This window comes from Rhinoderma darwinii, chromosome 1, assembly GCF_050947455.1.
Source record: "Rhinoderma darwinii isolate aRhiDar2 chromosome 1, aRhiDar2.hap1, whole genome shotgun sequence".
In the NCBI taxonomy this organism is placed as follows: Eukaryota; Metazoa; Chordata; class Amphibia; order Anura; family Rhinodermatidae; genus Rhinoderma; species Rhinoderma darwinii.
Window position 1 is genome coordinate 39,581,092 of NC_134687.1, and position 21,601 is coordinate 39,602,692.

The following is a 21,601-nucleotide window of genomic DNA, read 5'->3' on the forward strand; positions in this document are numbered from 1 at the left end:
CACATAATTCTGCGTATGATTCAGACATCGCTTGGGTGCGGTATGTGGATATCTCATGAAGAAATTAAAACATCTCTAGAGGTCTTTTATGCACACATGTAGCAGAGTTAAATTTTTCATCGATCTTTATAATTTATGCAGTGATAGCTAACAGTAATTTAGAAATCTACACATACATGTATACAGATGTAGCAGAGCTGTTGACAAACTCTACAACTCTACATCTGTATATCCCAAGGCTGGGGCATTTTTTCCGACAAGAAGGTTTCCAGGAGACATTTTTTTTTCATGCATGACCTCCAGTATGGTGTTGTGTTTGATGTGTGTGTCAATAGTTACATAGTTAGTACGGTTGAAAAAAGACACATGTCCATCAAGTTCAATCAAGGGATGTGAAAAGGGAAGGGAAACATTTCTACACAATAAAGTGGCTTTAATGAGAAAGTATTAAAAAAAAGTAGCAAACCAAAAATACAGGTACAGTAATCTAAAAATAAAGTTAATCTATGCAAATAATATACTAATTTGCACCATCCTCTACAAGATCAAATTCCGCCCACAGCAATCTAAAAACAGCACACAGCCATCTGAATGAGCAGGCTGGCGATGGTGGAGCTGAGAGTTTGTAGAAGAAAAGGAATATATAATCCTATAAAAATTATTCCATATTTATTTTCAATTGATTTTATTGTAAGGTTTCCAATGAGAAAAAATTAAGCATCATAAAAACAGAACCTACATATATAAAGATAAGTAAATCTAGTGTTAACAAAAACAACAAAAATAAAAAGAACAGGTAAAAAAAGTAGAACCGAATGACTAGGCATGTCCTATGATGAGTGTGTGAGAAGTACAGTACCCCAATGGATACAGTTAGCTGGGTAAAGTTACAATGGTAGACAGTAATAGGTGGCCCTATATATTTCTCATGAGACAGTTGCACTATAGATACAGGCATCTATAAAATTACTAAGAGTAGTTCGTATAGCAGAGTTCGGAGGTGCTGTAAGCCTTCGTACCACCGATATGAGGAGAGCCACTGACTGACAAAGCTCCCCTGCAACAGCGCTGCCCATGTGATAACACCCTGAGTTTGGCAGGGCTGTAAAGAGGGCACTCTGCTGTCCCTATTATAACTACCCTTAGGTATTTTATAGATACATGTATTTAAAGGGCTATTACCCCATTTCTTAAAGCGGATCTGTTATTTCTCCTATCTGGGGACATTATAGAATACAGGGAGATGTTCAGCTCGGCGATGTGTAGTTTTATATGATTTAATTTAGTATTTTAATTTAAAAACTGTTTAGATGCTGCTGGGACTCAGAGAAAGCCTGTGAGTCCTGCTTCCTCCACCCACACACAGTGATTGACAGTTTTATTTGTATAAAACTTAAACAGGAAAAGCTGCCAATCACTGTGGGTGGGCGGGGGAAACAGGACTCACTCGCTTTCTCTGAGTCCCGGCAGCATCTAAACAGCTTTTTAATTGAAAATACTGAATCAAATCATAAAAAACTATATCTCTGAGCTTAAAGGGTTATTCCATCTAAATAATTTATGGCATATCCATGGAATATGCCATAAATATCTGATAGATGCTGGTCCTAGCACTAGGTTCCACATCTATCTCCAGAACCCAGGTTGCCTGACTCCTGTCCCGGCACATCCAGGCTGACACTGATTGGAGAGGTGGCCGCGCATGTTTTCAGCTCTCTCCATTAATTCCTATGGGAGTGATGGAAAAAGCCGAGCCTGCTTGCTTGGCGGTTTACAAGTCGGGGAACCATGGTGCTCCCCAAATATTGCACCTAGAATATTGAGCCTGGTACCACTCCCTTCTGGTCCTCAACTGTGTCCTGTGTGGGCAGGAAGTCAGTTTCTCTATTCATCACTATCACAGCCTCGATGTGAGTCTCGTAGGAATGAATGGAGAAACAGACTTCCTGTCCACACATGACACAGCTGAGGACCAGAAGGGAGAGAGAACTGACAAATACAGCCACCGGTAAGAAAATTATCTTCACCACAGTTGACATAATGTGCCTTTCCAATGGGCCAGAGAATAAAAAAAATTTGTGGGAGTTCTTTTTTAAATACGTCATTGGCAGTGAAATAGCTAAATTTCACGTTAGTCATATTTATGATTATCCTCAGGTATTGTATGGGTGTTGGCAGTGGAGGTTTGTGTTTTATTTTCTATTTTAACATATATCACTGTACTTAGGCTGGAACTAGTAAATATCACGTCCGTATGATATATGTCATGCTTCCTTACAGTTTATGAAGAACCAGAGGACCCCAGCAACAGGTCATTCTTTTCTGAAATCATCTCATCAGTTTCTGACGTCAAATTCAGTCACAGCGGTCGTTACATGCTCACTCGTGATTACCTCACTGTCAAAGTTTGGGATCTAAACATGGAAACCAAGCCCATTGAAACATACCAGGTAATTCAGTTCTTCAACTTAAAGGGGTTGTCTGATTTAGAAAACCCATTTTTAAATATTCTATTGGGAAGTGAATAGAGGGGAGTTTCCCGTTCAGAATCCTCGTCTATTATCCAGAGTGGAGAGCTGTTACAAAGAGCGTCTTTCACTCTTGAGGATATAGCAAGTTAGTGCAATACTGAGAGAGTCCATTGATTTCAATAGGAACTGTGTAATCCTTAATTTCATCTGCGGTGGTGCTGCAGTGGAAATAGAACACTTACTGCGGACCTCTCTGTGATTAGCTTATTGTTTGGGAACCTTCTAACAAAAAGGAATTGTCCAAAGTTGACAGTCTCTAATTGTCAATGAGATAGCATATTGAGGCTTGATACTAGTTGGTACTCATCTTTTCATGCAGGATTGGCTGCTTCCACTGTCTAGATGAGATTAAATATATTAAACCCATTTTTTTGTTGAATTTTTGTCAATGATATCTCTCTACCTGCAGGTTCATGATTACCTAAGAAGCAAGTTATGTTCTCTGTATGAGAATGACTGTATATTTGACAAGTTTGAGTGTGCCTGGAATGGCTCTGACAGGTAATTATTAACTTGAAACAGAGATTTTAATAAGTCCCTACTAAAATTTAAGAATGTATACAGTCAATTGATTTGAACCAGAACTTGTGCTGAATAGACACATCTCTAATACTTAAAAGGGTTTTCCCATCTTGGACATTTATGGCATATCCACAGGAAAAAGCCGAGCTTACTGAGCTACGCTGTTTCCGTACCTCTCATAGAAGTGAATGGGCGTTACGGAAACAGTGTAGCAAGGTGAGCTACGCGGTTTCTGGAACTCGGGAGCTACGGAAACAGCGTAGTCTACCATGTTTTCGTAACTCCCATTCACTTCTTGAGAGTTATGGAAACAGCGTAGCTCAGTGAGCTCGGCTGTTTCCGTAACTCCCGACCACCTAATCAGGAAGTGGCCAGGAAGTGGCCAGGAAGCAGTGGGAGCCGAGTAAGGTAGAACGGGGTTCAGGGGGCCCTGTTCTAAAGATAAGTGCTGGTCCCAGAAGTGGAACCCGCATCTACTAGACATTTATGCCATATCCTGTGGATATGCCATAAATGTCCAAGATGGGAAAACCCCTTTAATTTGAATCTCACATTGCCTTAAAGGGTTTTTCCCATCAGAGACATTTTTTACACATATCCACAGGATATGTCATAAATGTTAGATAGATGCGGGTCCCACCTCTGGGGCCCACACCTATCTCTAGAATGGGGTCCCCCAAACCCTGTTCTAGCCTTCTAGCAAACTTCCAAACCCAATAATTTAAAGTGTTTAGACACAAGGAAAAGTAAATTGTAATAAATCAAATTGTTTCAAATCTTCTGGGACTTACTGCTGTGTTAGAGAAATGGAGAGCTGCTTCATTTAGGGACCAGAAAGAGAGAGCTGTTTTTGTTGCGCCCACTGTGAAATTTTGAAAATAAACCAAATGCTCATTATTTGTATGGGTATTTTTTATCTTTATAGGTTTGTTTGTTTGTTTGTTTGTTTTAGCAGTAGACAGATCATATTTTATTTTGGTTTCCTTTAGTGTCATCATGACTGGGGCATACAATAACTTCTTTAGAATGTTTGACCGGAACACAAAGCGAGATGTCACCTTGGAAGCTTCACGAGAGAGCAGCAAGCCACGAGCAGTCCTTAAACCCCGTAGAGTGTGCGTTGGTGGCAAGAGAAGGAAAGATGACATAAGTGTGGATAGTCTGGACTTCACCAAGAAGATCTTGCACACAGCTTGGCATCCCACTGAGAACATCATTGCCATAGCAGCGACAAACAATCTGTATATATTTCAGGATAAAGTGAACTCTGATATGCACTAGGATTACCAATTTTTTTGTAATTTCTCAACCAACTAAGGCATTATGTTTTGATGACCTGTCCAGGATAGTCTCTTTGGTGATGGAATTATTACAATGGTCTTTCTAAAATCCTTGTACAGATAAACCTCAAACAATGGGGATTTTCTCCTTTCCCCATTGTTCATTGTTATTTTTTATTTATTCATTTATTTTAATTGTATCATAGTATAGGTATATGAGCTTTGCAGCAAAACAAAAATACTAATACTGAAAGGCTGAATTTAAAAAGTTGACACGATTTAGCCAAAAAGATTGTTTAAAAGGGTAAAATTGTTGGTTTTTTTGTTGTTTTTTTTATTTCATATTTGACTATTTCATTATATAAAAATAGTAGGTTCCATCAAAACGGAAAAAATCTGAACATGATCTAACTGGTATCCATAATACTATTTCTATTTCGTAATTGAATTCTTATTTAATTTCCAAAACTACTACGTAACCTACAAAAATTGGATTTGATGCAGTTTGAAGAGAAATTGCGTATAGACAAGACTGATAAATGATATAGAAATAATTAAATCATATGACATGTCTGTATATTGAATTGCCATATACTAGTAAAAAAAAGAATTAAAAAAAAAAAAAGCAACATGCATGAACCATATTATGATAAAACTCAAGACTAGTCAAGTTTATCTTATTCTTCAACATGCAGTGAAATTAATATTGTCCCCTATGTGGCTAAATAATACATACTAAATAAGGGTGAAAAATTAATCCATCTTTGCATGTGTAAATTCAGGTATTGAAAGCTTGTGCTTATTTCCATTAATATTTAAAATATATGTAAATATATAATTTTAAAACAAACTTGACATCAAATAGATCAACGCTTAAAATCCAATGCGGCAATGTTTCACATCATTCTGTCTCTAAAATTAAATGTGATTAATTTAAATTAAAAAAAGGTGCCTGGAAAATGTTATTGTTCAATAAAAGAACAATGTAATTAATCTGAACATAATAAAATATGTAAAAATGATTTCAGATTTGCAAATAGCTGTTAGGCCTTATTCACACAAACGTATGTCAATTTGACCGTGAAAAACGGCTGTTTTGTGCAGGATCCATTTTCACAGATCCCTCATAGACTTGAGTCTATTGAGGGATCCATTAAAATGGGCAAAAATAGGGCACGTCCTATTTTTTTCATAAACCATATACACGGTCCATTAAAAAAATCTGTCGTGTGAATAGCCAATATACATTGAATTTTATGAAGCCGTGTGATGGTCGTTAAAAAAAATATCCGTCACACAACCATTTTCACCGCTCGTGTGAATAAGGCCTTACGCCATCAGAGCCATTGAGACCCACCAGGGGGATACCTACAAGGGGGTGCAGTCGCACCTGAGCTCAAGGAAGCCCAAAGGCCCTCTGCCGTATTAGAAGACACCAGTATTATAAATAGCACATGGTAGGTGAGAGCAGAGTAGTAGCTAGGCTTTCCTTTAACCAGGGCAAATGTTCAGTTTGCTGCTCCCATCCCTGTATCTAAATATATTGGCCAAGAAAAAGTGGCTTGTTGGCACCCGCTCTGGCACCCAACACTTGGAGCATATGACCCGGTAGCCCACCCTTAGCTCCACCTGGGTGAGAGCCCTGTTACAAATTTAGCATTGTGTCCCAGGAGTTTCATGTGATGCCTCTGAGACCATTCTTACACCAGAGGAAGGTGGGCCTAACAAGAAAAATCAACGCCCCCCCCCCTATCCATAGACTTCTATGGTAAAGGAGAGAAAGTCACGAGTTGATTTACATAATAGGTAGTCACACAGCGTGAAACGTAGACATATAGCCTTAGCCTAACTTTCTTTCAAGAGGAAATCCACCTAAGATCATCCCACCGGATTCCTACCAATTTTTTCGAAGCAAGAAGGCTGAAATGCTTTAGGCTATTTTCACATAACGTTTGTGATGTACGTCTGGCGTATACATTGACGTGCCCTTAGGCTATCCACTTATTCCAAATGAGTGTCCTATTAGCATACGTTTGGCTGGATACATCGGTATATATTTTTTCTATACTGTATTGAAAAGAAGAGTTGACTACACAAAGGGATTTTTCCCCAAAAATATGTATGCCGTGCTGTATAGGGTTTTTTTTCATAGGGAAGACCTATGTAACTGTATAGGCAGGTGGTTTATACATTTTGTGCCATTCTTCAAAGTGAACTAAGCATACAAACTCCTTTGTCAATGTTCAGAAAATTCTGGTTCAAGTAATCTCCACCAGAAGCGTTTAAGAACCTGTAGAGCACCGCGACCCCTTTCATTTGCAAATCAGTGGTTAGTCCTGGCTCACAGGATTTCAGGTGGCCTTTAAATACTTTTTTTTTGTCCCCAAGTAAAATAAGAGGTGTTTGAGTGTATGTTTTGGAACAAAATTCAGAAGAAAATAAAGAAAAAAAAATGAATTATCCTATTCCTGTTTAATTGTGAAATATATATATATATATGGTCTCTCGGCATGCTTTTTATGCACCAAATAGGAAAAAAAAATATCTTAAAGCTGCAATTATATTTTGCTCATAACAGCATTTTATACGCATTACATTTATTTCAGGATTACAGTATATTGCTTCATTATTAATCTGTTTTGCGATGTTCTGAGGCACAGGACACCATGGCTGCTTGGTTGAAATTTCATTAAACGTGGGAGAAGTATAAATGAAACTCTCATGAAGTTCACCGTCTCTATGCAGTTAATCATTTAAAAATCTCCAATGCGCTTATGAAATCCAGAGAAAACTTTCAAAAATGTTTACATATTAAACCCGGTTCTGTGAGAGTTTGGTCACAGAATTGAAGTGGACTTACCACCCATACACGGTGGAGGCCGCCATTTTGTGACACCATTCAGAAGGGCCGGATCCAGGTTTATGTGGGCCCTTGGGTGACACAGACTTAGTAGGCCTCTTTGCAGGGGAACTGATGGCGGCAGTAAAATGGCAGGAAACTTCACTTTGTGCCCTCATATAGACGTTAGGCCCTGTTTATGCTCCTATATAGAAGTTAGCCCCCCTCCTAGGTAGTGCCACACAGCACCATATCAGGAGCAGAGCAAAGTCCCAGGCAGTGCACTAGTAAAGCCTCTGCACCGCTACTCCTGCTCTGGGGAAGCCCCTGACATCACTGTCCATATACGGCTAGTGATGTCAGGGGCAACCCCAGAGCTAAATTCCCGGGCAGAGCTAACCGGGTGCTGACACCAGCCCTGCAATTCAGCCTTTTCATACCCAGAGATATTACTGAGGCACTGTCGTACTGGTATTCATGAGACCTGACTCATTTGTAAGGTGTTAAATGAGAAGTTTCTCATCTTTATTTTTTAGTCCACAAAATGGCTGCCTTCATTGGGTATAAGGACGTGTTCACATGGTTGTATTTTCAATTGTGTATTTCTTATCTATATTCCTCCAGGTAAGTGGAGTCTGACACTGTTGTGACACAACCAGCTGTTGTGAAAATACCTCTCCCAGGATTCTCCGACAGCCTCAGGGCATGCTGGGAGTTGTAGTGTTGCAACAACTGGATAGCCACAGTTTACCACTGCTCTCGTGGGATCACTTCCAGTTTTGAGAAAGAATTACGCATGTGAAACACCATGTCAAAGTCCCCTTAGTGACAGATCAGTTTTAAAGGGCATCTGTTACCAGGACTGGTAGGGCATCTTTACAATACCCTAACAAAATTGAAACAGTGGGCAGAATAGCTCCCGTTAAATGACTCCTCAAAGTGCCAATCAGAGGATTCAGAAGAAATGAGCCCTGCCTCTCCTGAAGAGTCCTTTTACTAAAGAGTCAGGAAGGCAGAGAAGTGCGTCACATGACCACTTTCAGCTTTGCTGAATGGCTCAGAGATCCAACAGACGGGAGGGGCATATGTAACAAGCTATTTTTCCACCCCCTGATAGGCAGTTTGGGTGGTTGTGTAATGAGCAAAATTGTGCTCTTCAGGTCAGAGTATGTAATGGCTCCTATACAGCGGACAGGTCCCCTTTAAAATATTAGGCCTTATTTATTAAAACTGGTTGACAGAAGAAGCGATGGTGTTGCCCATAGCAACAAATCAGGTGTATCTGCTTATAATTCCAAACCTGCAATCGAAAAGACAGCTGGAATATGATTGGTTGTTATGGGCAACATCACCACTTATGACCAGTTTTCGTAAATGAGCCCCAATGTGTATTATACGCCTTTCTAGGGCTAGTCGGCTACTGTAAATATGCATGTTTTATAGTTTGGTTTGAGGGAAACGGCTGCTGCTTACAAGCGCAACAAGCAAAACTTTTTATATCTATCTGTTTCCTGTATGTTAAAGTGATACATACAACATGTATGTTATACTTTTCTAATCTTATGTATATATGTGTGAAGCACAACAGCATGTGCACCGATTTTCAGCCATACTGCACACAATATAAAATGTGTCAGCTTTTGTTCAAGGAAATGAGGAATGTCTGTTTATACTGTATAATGTACTTATTATGGACAATATATGTACATATTAATTAACCGATGTAATCTTTTTTTCTTCTGTAAAAAAAATAATTTTAAAGATTGTTCTAGTACCATGGACAAATGAATGACGTGAAATAGCAGATAAGGTCTGACCTATTTATGTGTGGTCTCAATAACATGAGTTATTTTAAAGTGATATGTCGTGGTTATTCCATTTTTTCAACCTAGCACTCAATTTTGTTCAATTGATTGAATATAAGTTCACAAGAAAAAATGTTGCGTGCGTTATGTTGAAATCTGTTTTCAATTGATTGGCTGAATGAAATTACATTACTAATTGTGAGTGAGAGTGTGTTGGCACTTCCTGCTGTGATAGAGGGCAGAAAGAGCTGCTTCATTCACAATCTGGAAAATAAAGGTTGTGTTTTTTGTTTTCTTTTGCCAGTACTTCATAGTATCTGTAGCCATATGGTGACTATAGACACTATGAAGTACTGGTAAAAGAAAAAAAAAGAAACTGCATTTTCTTATGAATACTCGTGTTTACAACCCTTTTAAAGTGCTGCCCAAATGACAAAGGAGAAAATGGTAGACTTAAAACATACAACTGACCCTAAGTCAGTCTAAGATATTGTGTAAGAATCTACCAACCTACAACTTATACATAACATTTTGTAATTTAAGAAACTTACCCACACTTCTTGTTTAGTGGGTAGTGGGAAATATACAGAATATCAATGAGCCCGTCTTCAGGCTGACAAGGTGCAATGGTCTATGTGCCCATCTTTAGGCTTCAAGTAGAGCCGATTGCAGCGGAAGGTGCAGAGAACTCGGCTGAGCACTTCTGCCCCTTTGTTTCAGCGATGGTTGAGGTCTCAGCACCCGGACCCCACCGATCAAATCTTCTGATATGTCTGACGTATATGTAATGATAGGGGTAGGGAAACGGACAAGTGAGCCCTAATCTACCCGCCACTCTGTCCCTGCCTACATGCAATGACCCGCCCTAGGCGATGGGGTACAACTGGGCGGCAGTCCCTACGCTCAGTAAGTGCACAAGACAAACATACAAGGGAATATAAAGCAAAGGGAAAGGGGCAGTTGCCCACGGCAACACCGTGAGCAACAGAGTGGTGAACGAGCCAAGTGAAACCAGGAGAGCACGAGGTACAAAACGCAGAGCAGAAGAGTCGTCAGAAAGCCAGGGTCAGAATGGAGCAGAATCACAAGCAAGGAGGAACAGGAAAGGCATTTATAAATAGACAGAGGGCGGGAGCTAGCGGAGTCTGGCCAGGCTGCGATAGGCTCTCCCACTTCTAAGCCTGCCAGCCTGAGTGGTGGAAGCTGGAGTCAGTCTCAGAGAGATAGACTCAGGTGAAGACTGATTACCTCTGGAAGTTAACCCCGAAGCTGTGCCTGGCAGATCCTTTACAGTACCCCCCCCTTTTATGAGGGGCCACCGGACCCTTTCTAAGTGGACCTGGTTTACTGGGGAAATGAAGGTGGAACTTCCTGACCAATACCCCAGCGTGAACATCCCGGGCGGGTACCCAAGTCCTCTCCTCAGGCCCGTATCCTCTCCAATGGACCAGGTACTGGAGGGAGCCTTGGACCATCTTGCTGTCCACAATCTTGGCCACCTCGAATTCCACCCCCTCAGGGGTGAGAACGGGAACAGGAGGTTTCCTCGAGGGAGCCAAGGACGCGGAGCAGCGTTTAAGGAGGGAGGCATGAAACACGTCGTGTATACGAAAAGATGGGGGTAACTCCAGCCGGAAAAAGACAGGATTGAGGACTTCAATGACCTTATACGGCCCAATAAACCGGGGAGCAAACTTCTTGGACGGGACCTTAAGACGCAAGTTCCTAGATGATAACCACACCAGATCCCCGACCATAAACAAGGGGTTAGCAGAACGTTTTCTATCAGCCTGAGTTTTTTGTACGCTCTGGGACGCCTCTAGGTTCTTCTGAACCTGGGCCCAGACTGTGCACAGTTCCCGATGAACGACCTCTACCTCGGGATTGTTGGAACTACCAGGTGAAACTGAGGAGAACCGTGGATTAAACCCAAAATTACAGAAAAAGGGGGAGACCCCTGACGAGTTACTGACCCGGTTATTAAGGGAAAATTCAGTGAGGGGAATAAATGAGACCCAATCATATTGACAGTCAGAGATAAAACACCTTAAATATTGTTCTAGAGATTGATTAGTCCTCTCATTTTGGCCATTGGTTTCAGGATGGAAAGCAGAGGAGAAGGACAGATCAATCTCCAACTTCTTACAGAAGGCTCTCCAAAACAAAGAAACAAAATTGTACCCCTCTGTCCGAAACAATATTGACAGGGACCCCATGGAGATGCAGGATGTGTTTGACAAACAAGGTAGCTAACGTCTTGGCGTTGGGTAGTTTCTTGAGGGGCACAAAGTGGCACATCTTACTGAAGCGGTCTACTACCACCCACACCACCGACTTGCCTTGGGATGGAGGCAAATCGGTGATAAAATCCATGGAGATATGTGTCCAAGGTCTCTGGGGAATGGGCAACGAACGTAGTAAGCCCGCTGGTCGGGACCTGGGAGTCTTGGACCTAGCACAAACCTCACAAGCGGCGACGTAGGCCTTAACGTCTTTAGGCAACCAGGGCCACCAATAGTTTCTGGCAATGAGGTGTTTGGTACCCAGGATGCCGGGATGACCAGATAGTGCGGAGTCATGATTTTCCCTAAGTACCCTTAGCCGGTATTGCAGGGGAACAAACAGCTTGTCCTCAGGAAGGTTCCCGGGAGCTGAACCTTGATCGGCTGCAATTTCAGAGACTAAATCAGAATCAATAGAAGAAATGATTATACCGGGAGGCAAAATACAAGCAGGATCTTCCTCCGAAGGAGGGCTGGCCATGAAGCTACGCGACAGTGCATCAGCCTTAATATTTTTAGACCCAGCCCTATAGGTAACCAAAAAGTTGAATCTGGTAAAAAATAGCGCCCATCGAGCTTGTCTCGGGTTTAGCCTCCGGGCAGATTCTAGGAAAACCAGATTCTTGTGGTCGGTAAAGACCGTTACCTGGTGCCTAGCCCCCTCCAGGAAGTGGCGCCACTCTTCAAATGCCCATTTAATGGCTAAGAGTTCGCGGTTGCCAATATCATAGTTACTCTCAGTGGGCGAAAACTTCCTGGAGAAGTAGGCACAGGGGCGGAGATGGGTGAGGGACCTGGTACCCTGGGACAAGACAGCCCCCACTCCCACCTCGGATGCGTCAACTTCCACGATAAATGGCTCCATTTGGTTGGGCTGAACCAGCACCGGGGCCGAGATAAAGCACTTCTTAAGGACCTCAAAAGCCTGGACAGCCTCTGGAGACCAGTGGAGGAGATCAGCACCTTTGCGAGTGAGGTCTGTAAGAGGCTTAGCGATGACCGAGAAGTTAGCAATGAATCTCCTGTAATAATTAGCGAACCCCAAAAAACACTGTAACGCCTTCAGGGAGGCAGGTTGGACCCATTCCGCCACAGCCTGAACCTTGGCGGGGTCCATGCGGAATTCATGAGGAGTGAGGATTTGACCCAAAAATGGTATCTCCTGTACCCCAAACACACATTTTTCGGTTTTTGCAAACAGTTTGTTTTCCCGAAGGACCTGGAGCACCTTCCTGACATGCTCAATGTGGGAGGGCCAGTCCTTGGAAAACACCAGTATGTCATCAAGGTACACTACAAGAAATATCCCCAGGTAATCTCTCAAAATCTCATTTATGAAATTCTGGAAGACCGCCGGCGCATTACACAACCCAAAGGGCATGACGAGGTATTCGAAATGACCTTCGGCCGTGTTAAACGCAGTCTTCCACTCATCCCCCTCTTTGATGCGGATAAGGTTATACGCCCCCCGTAGATCAAACTTAGAGAACCATTGGGCCCCCTGAACCTGATTAAAGAGATCAGGAATCAAAGGAAGGGGATACTGGTTCCTTACAGTGACCTTATTCAGGTTACGGTAGTCAATGCATGGCCTAAGACCACCATCCTTCTTCCCTACGAAGAAGAAGCCAGCACCTACCGGAGAAGTAGAGGGGCGAATGTAACCCTTGGCCAGGCATTCCTGGATATACTCTCTCATGGCTTCACGTTCGGGACAAGAAAGATTAAATATCCTACCCTTAGGAAGCTTAGCTCCTGATACCAATTCGATAGCGCAATCTTATTCTCTATGAGGAGGTAACACTTCGGAGGCCTCCTTAGAGAAAACATCAGCGAAGTCCTGAACAAACTCAGGTAGCGTGTTCACCTCCTCAGGGGGAGAAATAGAATTAACAGAAAAACATGACGTCAAACATTCATTACCCCATTTGGTAAGCTCCCCAGTATTCCAGTCAAACGTGGGATTATGCAACTGCAACCAGGGAAGGCCTAAAACCAAATCGGACGATAATCCCTGCATCAACAGTACAGAGCACTGCTCCAAATGCATGGAGCCAACAAGGAGTTCAAAAACAGGGGTATGCTGTGTAAAATAACCATTAGCAAGAGGAGTGGAGTCGATACCCACTACCGGGACAGGTTTAGGCAAATCAATCAAAGGCATAGCAAGAGACATAGCAAATTCCACAGACATGATATTAGCAGAGGACCCTGAATCCACGAAGGCGCTGCCGGTAGCAGACCTACCACCAAAAGAGACCTGAAAGGGAAGCAAGATCTTATTACGTTTCATATTTACGGGAAATACCTGTGCGCCAAAGTGACCTCCCCGATGATCACTTAGGCGCGGAAGTTCTCCGGCTGCATTCTTACGCTTAGGACAGTTGTTCACTTGATGCTTGTCATCCCCACAGTAGAAGCAGAGACCATTCTTCCTGCAGAAATCTCTACGTTGTTGGGGGGACACGAAGGCCCCGAGTTGCATAGGTACCTCTGAGTCTTCCGGGGAAGAACGAAGCGACGGAACCTCGGGAGGCATCATGGGGGAGTCGGAGGAGAAAACACATAAACATTCGCGTTGTCGTTCCCTGAGACGTCGGTCAAGTCGTACCGCTAAAGCCATAACCTGGTCTAGGGAGTCAGAAGAGGGATAGCTAACTAGCAGGTCTTTCAGGGCATTCGACAGACCCAACCTAAACTGGCACCTTAAGGCAGGGTCATTCCACCGAGAAGCTACGCACCACTTCCTAAAGTCAGAACAATACTCCTCAACAGGTCTCTTACCCTGACGTAAGGTCACCAGCTGACTCTCGGCAAAGGCAGTCTTGTCAGTCTCGTCATAAATGAGTCCGAGAGCAGAAAAGAAAAGATCAACGGAGGAAAGTTCAGTGGCGTCAGGAGCCAAGGAGAAGGCCCATTCTTGGGGCCCGTCCTGGAGCCGGGACATAATTATACCCACTCGCTGGCTCTCAGAACCTGAGGAGTGGGGCTTTAAGCGAAAGTAAAGCCTGCAACTCTCCCGAAAGGAGAGAAAAGCCCTCCGGTCCCCTGAGAACCGGTCGGGCAACTTGAGGTGGGGTTCAGGAGTTGAGGTGAGGGGAACTACCAAGGTAGCATCAGGCTGGTTGACCTTCTGAGCCAGGGCCTGGACCTGTAGGGAGAGACCCTGCATTTGCTGAGCCAGGGTCTCAAGGGGGTCCATAGTAGTGTCAGGGACCAGGGTAGACTAGGTATATGGGCTTGTGATTATGTAATGATAGGGGTAGGGAAACGGACAAGTGAGCCCTAATCTACCCGCCACTCTGTCCCTGCCTACTTGCAACGACCCGCCCTAGGCGACGGGGTACAACTGGGCGGCGGTCCCTACGCTCAGTGAGTGCACAAGACAAACATACAAGGGAATATAAAGCATAGGGAAAGGGGCAGTTGCCCACGGAAACACCGTGAGCAACAGAGTGGTGAACGAGCCAAGTGAAACCAGGAGAGCACGAGGTACAAAACGCAGAGCAGACGAGTCGTCAGAAAGCCAGGGTCAGAATGGAGCAGGATCAAATTGTTAGGAGCCGTAGCTGGGCCAGGAAACCACACGGAAAGAATCACAAGCAAGGAGGAACAGGAAAGGCAGGTATAAATAGACAGAGGGCGGGAGCTAGCTGAGTCTGGCCAGGCTGCGATAGGCTCTCCCACTCCTAAGCCTGCCAGCCTGAGTGGTGGAAGCTGGAGTCAGTCTCAGAGAGATAGACTCAGGTGAAGACTGATTACCTCTGGAAGTTAACCCCGAAGCTGTGCCTGGCAGATCCTTTACAGTATTAGAATTTTCTGAAAGTACAGTTTGTTTTTAAGGTAACAACCAATAATGGATTTGCATTGCAAGACTCCCCTGGAATGAATTACATATTATGGTTGAAAGATAAAAATAGGCACATGAGGGGGGTGGAAAAGAGGGGAACAAATTAATCTTAGTTTACCATTGCTGATCCAGAGTAAAGTAAAACAAAACAAAATCATGCCTGACCCACGCGTCGATCAGACAACATTGAGCCAAGTATGTATGTTATTTTGCTTCAGTAATTAATCTAAACCTTTCTTGACATGATCAACTGTGACCAAAACCAGTTCCTGAAGTGACTATTGCACGGCTTCCCAGGTCTTACAGTAAAGAAGCCTATTCAGCGCTGGAGATTGGGCCTTTTTTCTCTAGCCGGACGGGTGAAGTGAATAGCTGGTACATATTTTTGTTTGGGCCATTTATGTATTTATACACATTTGTCATGTATCTTCTTAGATGTCTCTTCTCAAGACTAAATACATTAAATTATTGTAATCTTTTCTCATAACTGTGGTCCCGCAAGCGCGTTGTAAGTTTTAGTGCCCTTCTTTGCACATTTTTGCTACTCCAGCACATCTTTTTTAAGTACCCAGAACCAAGCTGCATATTCTAGGTAAGATTATGTCCATGTTCCTGAGTTTATTCCACTTTTAATACACCACAGTATCCCTTTGGCCTTAGAAGCAGCAGATTGACATTATGCAGTTATTTAGCCTATGATCCGCAAGTATATTCAGATCCTTCTATACAAGTGACCCTTCCAGTTTACCTCCCTTAGGACATATGGTGCACGTAGATTATTAGAACCTAGATGCTGAACTGTACATATATCCACATTGAACCTCGTTTGCCAAGTAGATATCCAAAAACTCTGTATTATGTAAGTGCCTGTTTTAGAGGCTTGAAACTCGTAGCTTCATTTACACTAAAATACAAAGGAATCTTTTAGATTTTTTGGAAAAAATGTGCATGAGCTCCTTTCACAAGCGGTATAGAACCTTAAGCAGGCCTGAAGAAGGGACACACATTAGTCCTTTGCTATGACCACAGTAGTGATGTCACTATGCACTGTTGTTACAACATGGGACCTAACTTACTGCAGGCTTGATTAAGTAACCACATACTACTGTGGGGAGCAGGGACCCATCCTGAAGAAGCGTGAGCAGAATAGATGTTTTGCATGGTCTGGTAGGAAGCCACCACAGGCTATTCTCCTTACTGATATATTGGTGTATTCTGGCGCAAGTATCGGTGGACTGGTCTGACTAGAAGGGCAGATGCACATTAGTGAATTTACTATCCTTTTTTATTCCAAGCATTAGTAGATATGTTGGTCTACTAGAAGTAAACCACTTATAAATACAATGAAACTTCTTTCAGACAACCACTCAAAATTATAACAATTTAAGAAGAGGCCAATATACACAGGTATAAGGGAATTCCATCACCATAAAAACTGATAAAAAAAACATGTCAATCAGGCTTTTTTTGACGTGTATTTCATTACGTAAAAAATGCGCCAGAACACGCATCAAATACACACCGTGGGAACAGGGCCTAATAGCGCACAATACTTATTCTTAGGTATTGTTTGTATCCGGCCTTTTTCCTGCTTTAGGACTTACTGATGCATCCAACTGCTGGTAAGGCCTCATGCACACGGCCGTGCCTGTAATCACGGCCCGCGATTGCGGGCACGGCCAGCCACCGACTGCCGCCCCGTAAAATACAAAGAGTAGGACATGCTCCATAATTCACTGCACAGTTCTACGGCACGGACACCCTTCCGTAGTGATACGGAAAGGTGTCCACGGTGTAATGTCCGTGGCTGCGGGCTGTCAGCTCCAACATCCCCCTGACAGCCGCAGCCACGAGTCGGCAAGTACTGGCCCCAGCCTCCTCAGGAGACGCCAGCGCTCACGTCCACTCACCTTTGCCGGATCCCATAGGGTGCGCGCGCATGCTCGTGCCCGCTCTTAAAGGGGCAGTGCGCGCACCTGACCTCATTGACGAACTTTACCCGTGAGTACCCAGGACTATAAGAGTGGTCCAGCCCCCTAGTTCTATGCCTGAACGTTGTTGTGTTCCCTATAGTTTTTCTTTGTGATGGCCTTCTAGTGTGTTTCCTGTTCCAGTCCCTGTACCTATACCAGTTTCCAGTTCCTGTTCCTAGCAATCCATACCTTCCTGGTCTAGCACCAAGCTGTGCCAAAGTCGTGCCGTGCTGCATCCACGTCTGACCTGCTTCACCTTGCCTGACGTCCGCCTGCTACCTAAGTCCCAGCCGAGCCGGCCATGCTGCGGTCTAAGCTACCACAGGTACCTATAGAACTATAGACATTCACCTGATTCCTGTTGGCCAGCTGCCTTACCGCCAAGGCGGTACAGCCCAGTGGGTCCACAGACCCTTCGTGACACATAGAACTGAACGGGTCCGTAATTGCAACCGTATTGCGGTCCGCAATTATGAAGATTTTTTACAGTTGTGTGCATGGGGCCTTACTCATTGAGTTTTATGGGTAAACAGTTCAATATAATGTTGTGTAATGCTCTAATAAAGATAAGCTGTGGGATGACAATGAGACCTGTCTCATTTACAAGTAGGAAATGCCATCTGTCCGTGAGCCTTTCTATTATGAACCAGTTCAAGCACTAAAGGGACATGACAACCTCAGACTTGTTTGGAGCATTTCTTCCTTCAAATGAGTCTAAAGGGTGGGGAAGTGCCAACTTCTAACTGGTCAGAAGGACTTGCATCTCTTTGCATATAGCCTGTGCCACTCTTGTCATCCTAATTGTGACTTTGGTGGCTTGTTAAATGGGTGCAGTAATTTTCTCTGTCATATAGTGCAGAAAATAATTAAGGCAGAAGGTTGTGCACTTTCTGCCTGGGTTTCATAAATACCAACACAGCATTAGGACAGATAGCACACTGAGCGGGCACAGTCCTGTAGAAGTAAGCCGTTTTTTGTCAAGACTATTCAGAGAAGCTTTACGCCTGTTTTGTAAGCTATAGTGTTAATAGCAGAGTTTACTTCTCACATAAGCTCTTGATAATTCATTCCTTTTTACTCTAAAGCTTTTCTATGTAATATTTGCACCAGGCCTCCGGTTATTGTATTATCGGAATAACGCTACACTGCTTGTGGTGGGTTTTTTTTAAAACTATTGTGACAGCAATAGCCTAATAGCAATTCTGAGGAGCATGCCCATCTTCTGAGGCACAACTGTGTGATTTGAGCTTTGTTAGATTAGACAATCCACTATGACATGCTACACGCCATCTAGGATCAAAGTGTCTCAACTGTCAAGAGGCAGCGAATTACATGTTTCTCGGTCTCCAGAGGCGCTCAGAAAGACTTCAGGCTGCAGCATGATCCAACTTCTCACTGTGAATTTCTGCCAGCACCTGGTTATCAAGTGGTGAAGACTGTAGGCAATTGTCGAATGGAAACTAATAATCCTCACAGATTCTTCCACTACTGGAAGTAATGAGAACAGAGGGCAGGACGCTGGTAAAGACGCATTTCTCAGTGAATATCTCCCAGCCTAGACATGTTTAAAAATAGCAGACGCCACATTGTGCATGAAACGGATACTCGGGAAAGAGCGCTTTTATCCTTCTTTAAAAATGACCTACTTAATGTCTATTGTTGGAGGCTGAACATTAGGCGGCTTGGATACAAAAGGTCTGAATTACATATAAAAAATATAAATATCTTAGAATATATCTCAGGTAAAACATGGAATCATCTTCTTTTGTCATTATGATTAAAGTAAACAATTTCTAGGAGAGGCTGGACTGCAGCCCAAAGGACCTAAGGGGAAGCCTCCATGACCGCTATAGGAGGGAAGGGGTTAACTATTGCGGGTCAGGTAGGGGTCAGTGCAGGGGAGGGCAAGGAGGAGTTGGGGAAGGGAGGAGTAGTGGGGTTCTTCCCGCTGTTTTCGGCATTGAGCTGGAAGCAGTGGGAAGATGAAAAGTAAAATCACCAAGCTCTTACCTCTCTCCGATGGCAACTGCTGACAGGCTACTGGAGCAGCTCCGTGCTGCTGCTGCTGCTCACCATGGCCCAGGGTGGCTGGAGGAAAATTTTGCTGCGCTGGCCAGGATACCGCCGGCCGGCCCCTCTCCACGCCGTGCCCGGCGCTCCGTGTCATCTGCCGGGCCAGATATGCTCCCCTCCCCCGGCCCTTTCTCCACTTCCGGTGGCATGGCAGCGGGAAGGGAATCATCTAGCAGTGCTCCTGCACTGACTGTGCATCGTGCACCGGCGGGAGCGGCGGCTGCTCAGGCACGGTCACCCCGCCGCTCCCGGCATTCTCGCCCGCTGGCGAGGCTTAGCCCGGAGGTCATCCCGCGGGTCAGGCGTCGCAAGAGGAGCCCCTCTAGGGACGCTGCAGGCCAGGCATCTGGGATGGATGTCCCCGCTCAGAGCCTGCGTCCTGGCAGGAATACTCAGCCGCGACGGGGCTCGGCGGTTCACAGGGGGTCGCAGCTTGGGCTTCCTGTCACACCACCTCCTTCTGATGCCGTTCCAGAGGTAATGTCGACGGCCGCCCTGCATGGTGATGTTCCGGCAAGGGGGCTGGCTTCCTCGAGGTCTGCAAGGAGGACTCCAAGATCTTCAGCTGCGGTGAGGCAAAATGTCCGGTCGGAAGTCTGGGTCCCTTCTGTCGGGCGGCACGTCGCGGGCCCATCTGCCAGCACGCCGGGGTCCCCGTGTCGCAGATGTCGGTGTGATTGCCAGTCGTCAGCGTTAGAGGAGTTGGAAGATGGCGAGTTTGACGTGTCTCCGTGTGGTCAGGATTTTCCAGCTGGCGGGAGCCCAGCGCCTGGGCAGCCTGGTGAGTATATAACTCCTTCTTTACCTTATCCAGCAATTTTTATGTTGGGTGTTGTGGGTGGGGGATCGGCGAGCGCGGATGCATCGGCCGTCGTTAGTGGCGCTGCAGGGCGTGACGGTTTAGCGTATTTAGTGGGTTGTTTGCGGGAGTTAGTCGGGCGCTTAGATAGGGCATCGGCGCCAGTAATCCCAGCGGGGTTCCCGGTTGTAGTCTGGGAAGGTTCTCGTGATGTTGAGGGGGTGATACAGTCGTGTCCCATTGTCTGGGAAGTTTTGGGGGCATCCAGGGAGGCGGTTGCGGTGTCGGTGCAAACTGAGGCTCAAAAGGACGGGGATAGAATTAGTCTTGATGATCGTGCTCGTGGCGAGGTGTACGTTTGTTTTGAGGGTCCGTTAGGGGCTCACCTTAAAGAGGAGGTATGCGAGCGAATTTGGAAAGAATATGTTGAAAATGTTTCTCTTCTGCCACTTGCAAAGTTCAATTTGGACAAGGGAAAGCAGGAAGAGAGTAAGAAGGAGGAGGAGGAACGTCGGCGGTATAGGCTTATCCCGCAGACATTCGTCAATTGGTTGCAAGCTTTTGCAATTTTGGCTAGTGTGATCGGGGAAAAGGTGCCTGAAAACTGCTCGGCATTGTTCTGCTATTTGGATGCCATCAGTGAAGCTCATAGAGCGTATGGTGGGCAGGCATGGTTGCGTTACGATGAGCAATTTCGCCAGCGCAAGGTGGTTCGGACGGCTATTAGGTGAGATCAAAAAGATAGTGCATTGTGGTTAAGGGTTACAGCTCCAGTTAAGCAGTCCTTTCCCGGGAGCGTCGGGCAAGGAGGTCAATCTAGCCAGGCCGGGCATGGCTCTGGTTCAAAACTTGGGTTTTGCTGGCAATTCAATGATGGCCAGTGTAAGTTCGGGGCTACCTGTAAATTTAAACACGTGTTCAGAATGCAACGGCTCCTCCCATGGGGCTTCGAAATGTATGCGGAAGGGGAAGCGGTCGGGTACTCAGTCTGTCAGGTCCGTATTTCACACCGAATAACCACCTCTGTAAATTGAAAGCTGAAGGCATGCCTGGAGAGAAGTACACCACACAAATGTCTGAGGTACAGCTTCAATGTCAGCCAGGAGGAACTGAACTTTATTCAGAACAAAGAAACACACACAGAGAAGACACATGCCCCTCCCTATAGATGTGTGACTTGCTTAAATTCTATTCGCTCCCCAGCTGTAACTTTTCCTATACATTCTTCTGCACACTCCTCTTTGCATTCCAGGGGGCGGTGTCTTCCATAGGTGTGTCCGACATGAACAAAGAACTTGTTATATATATCAGTATATTACACAAAGAACTGAAATGTATATACATATGTGTGAGGATAATATTTTTCAGACAATATACATAGTAATGATCCCTGACAGTCCCCCCTAAAAATATTATTCTATCCCTAAGTCTTGCCTAGCAACCTACCACTGACCACTCGAACCAGGCGGGTAGGGGTTTTGGATTTCTTCACCAGCTTGAGAAGAGCTACTCCTGATGAGTAACCCCCCTTTGTACCTGGACTTCCAAGGTGTCGGAGTGGTCCTAACTTTCCCTATTCTCCTCTGGATACAGGATGTTGTCTTGATATAATCTACAAACCACTGCTGGTTGTAATATATATATATA

The 21,601-nt window shown here is 44.5% G+C and overlaps 1 protein-coding gene across 3 annotated transcripts in view; it reads left to right on the top strand.

Annotated features, from left to right (window-relative positions):
- PPP2R2C (protein phosphatase 2 regulatory subunit Bgamma) overlaps positions 1–9,032 on the top strand; it is a 193,241-nt gene extending 184,209 nt beyond the window's left edge. For all 3 annotated transcript variants that reach the window (XM_075857858.1, XM_075857866.1, XM_075857848.1), the window contains 3 exons: positions 2,281–2,450; positions 2,941–3,032; positions 4,043–9,032. In XM_075857858.1, the coding sequence (XP_075713973.1) occupies positions 2,281–2,450; positions 2,941–3,032; positions 4,043–4,334 (554 nt within the window). In that variant the 3' untranslated portion in view covers positions 4,335–9,032. The remainder of the gene's footprint in view (positions 1–2,280; positions 2,451–2,940; positions 3,033–4,042) is intronic.
- The last annotated feature ends 12,569 nt before the right edge of the window (positions 9,033–21,601 follow it).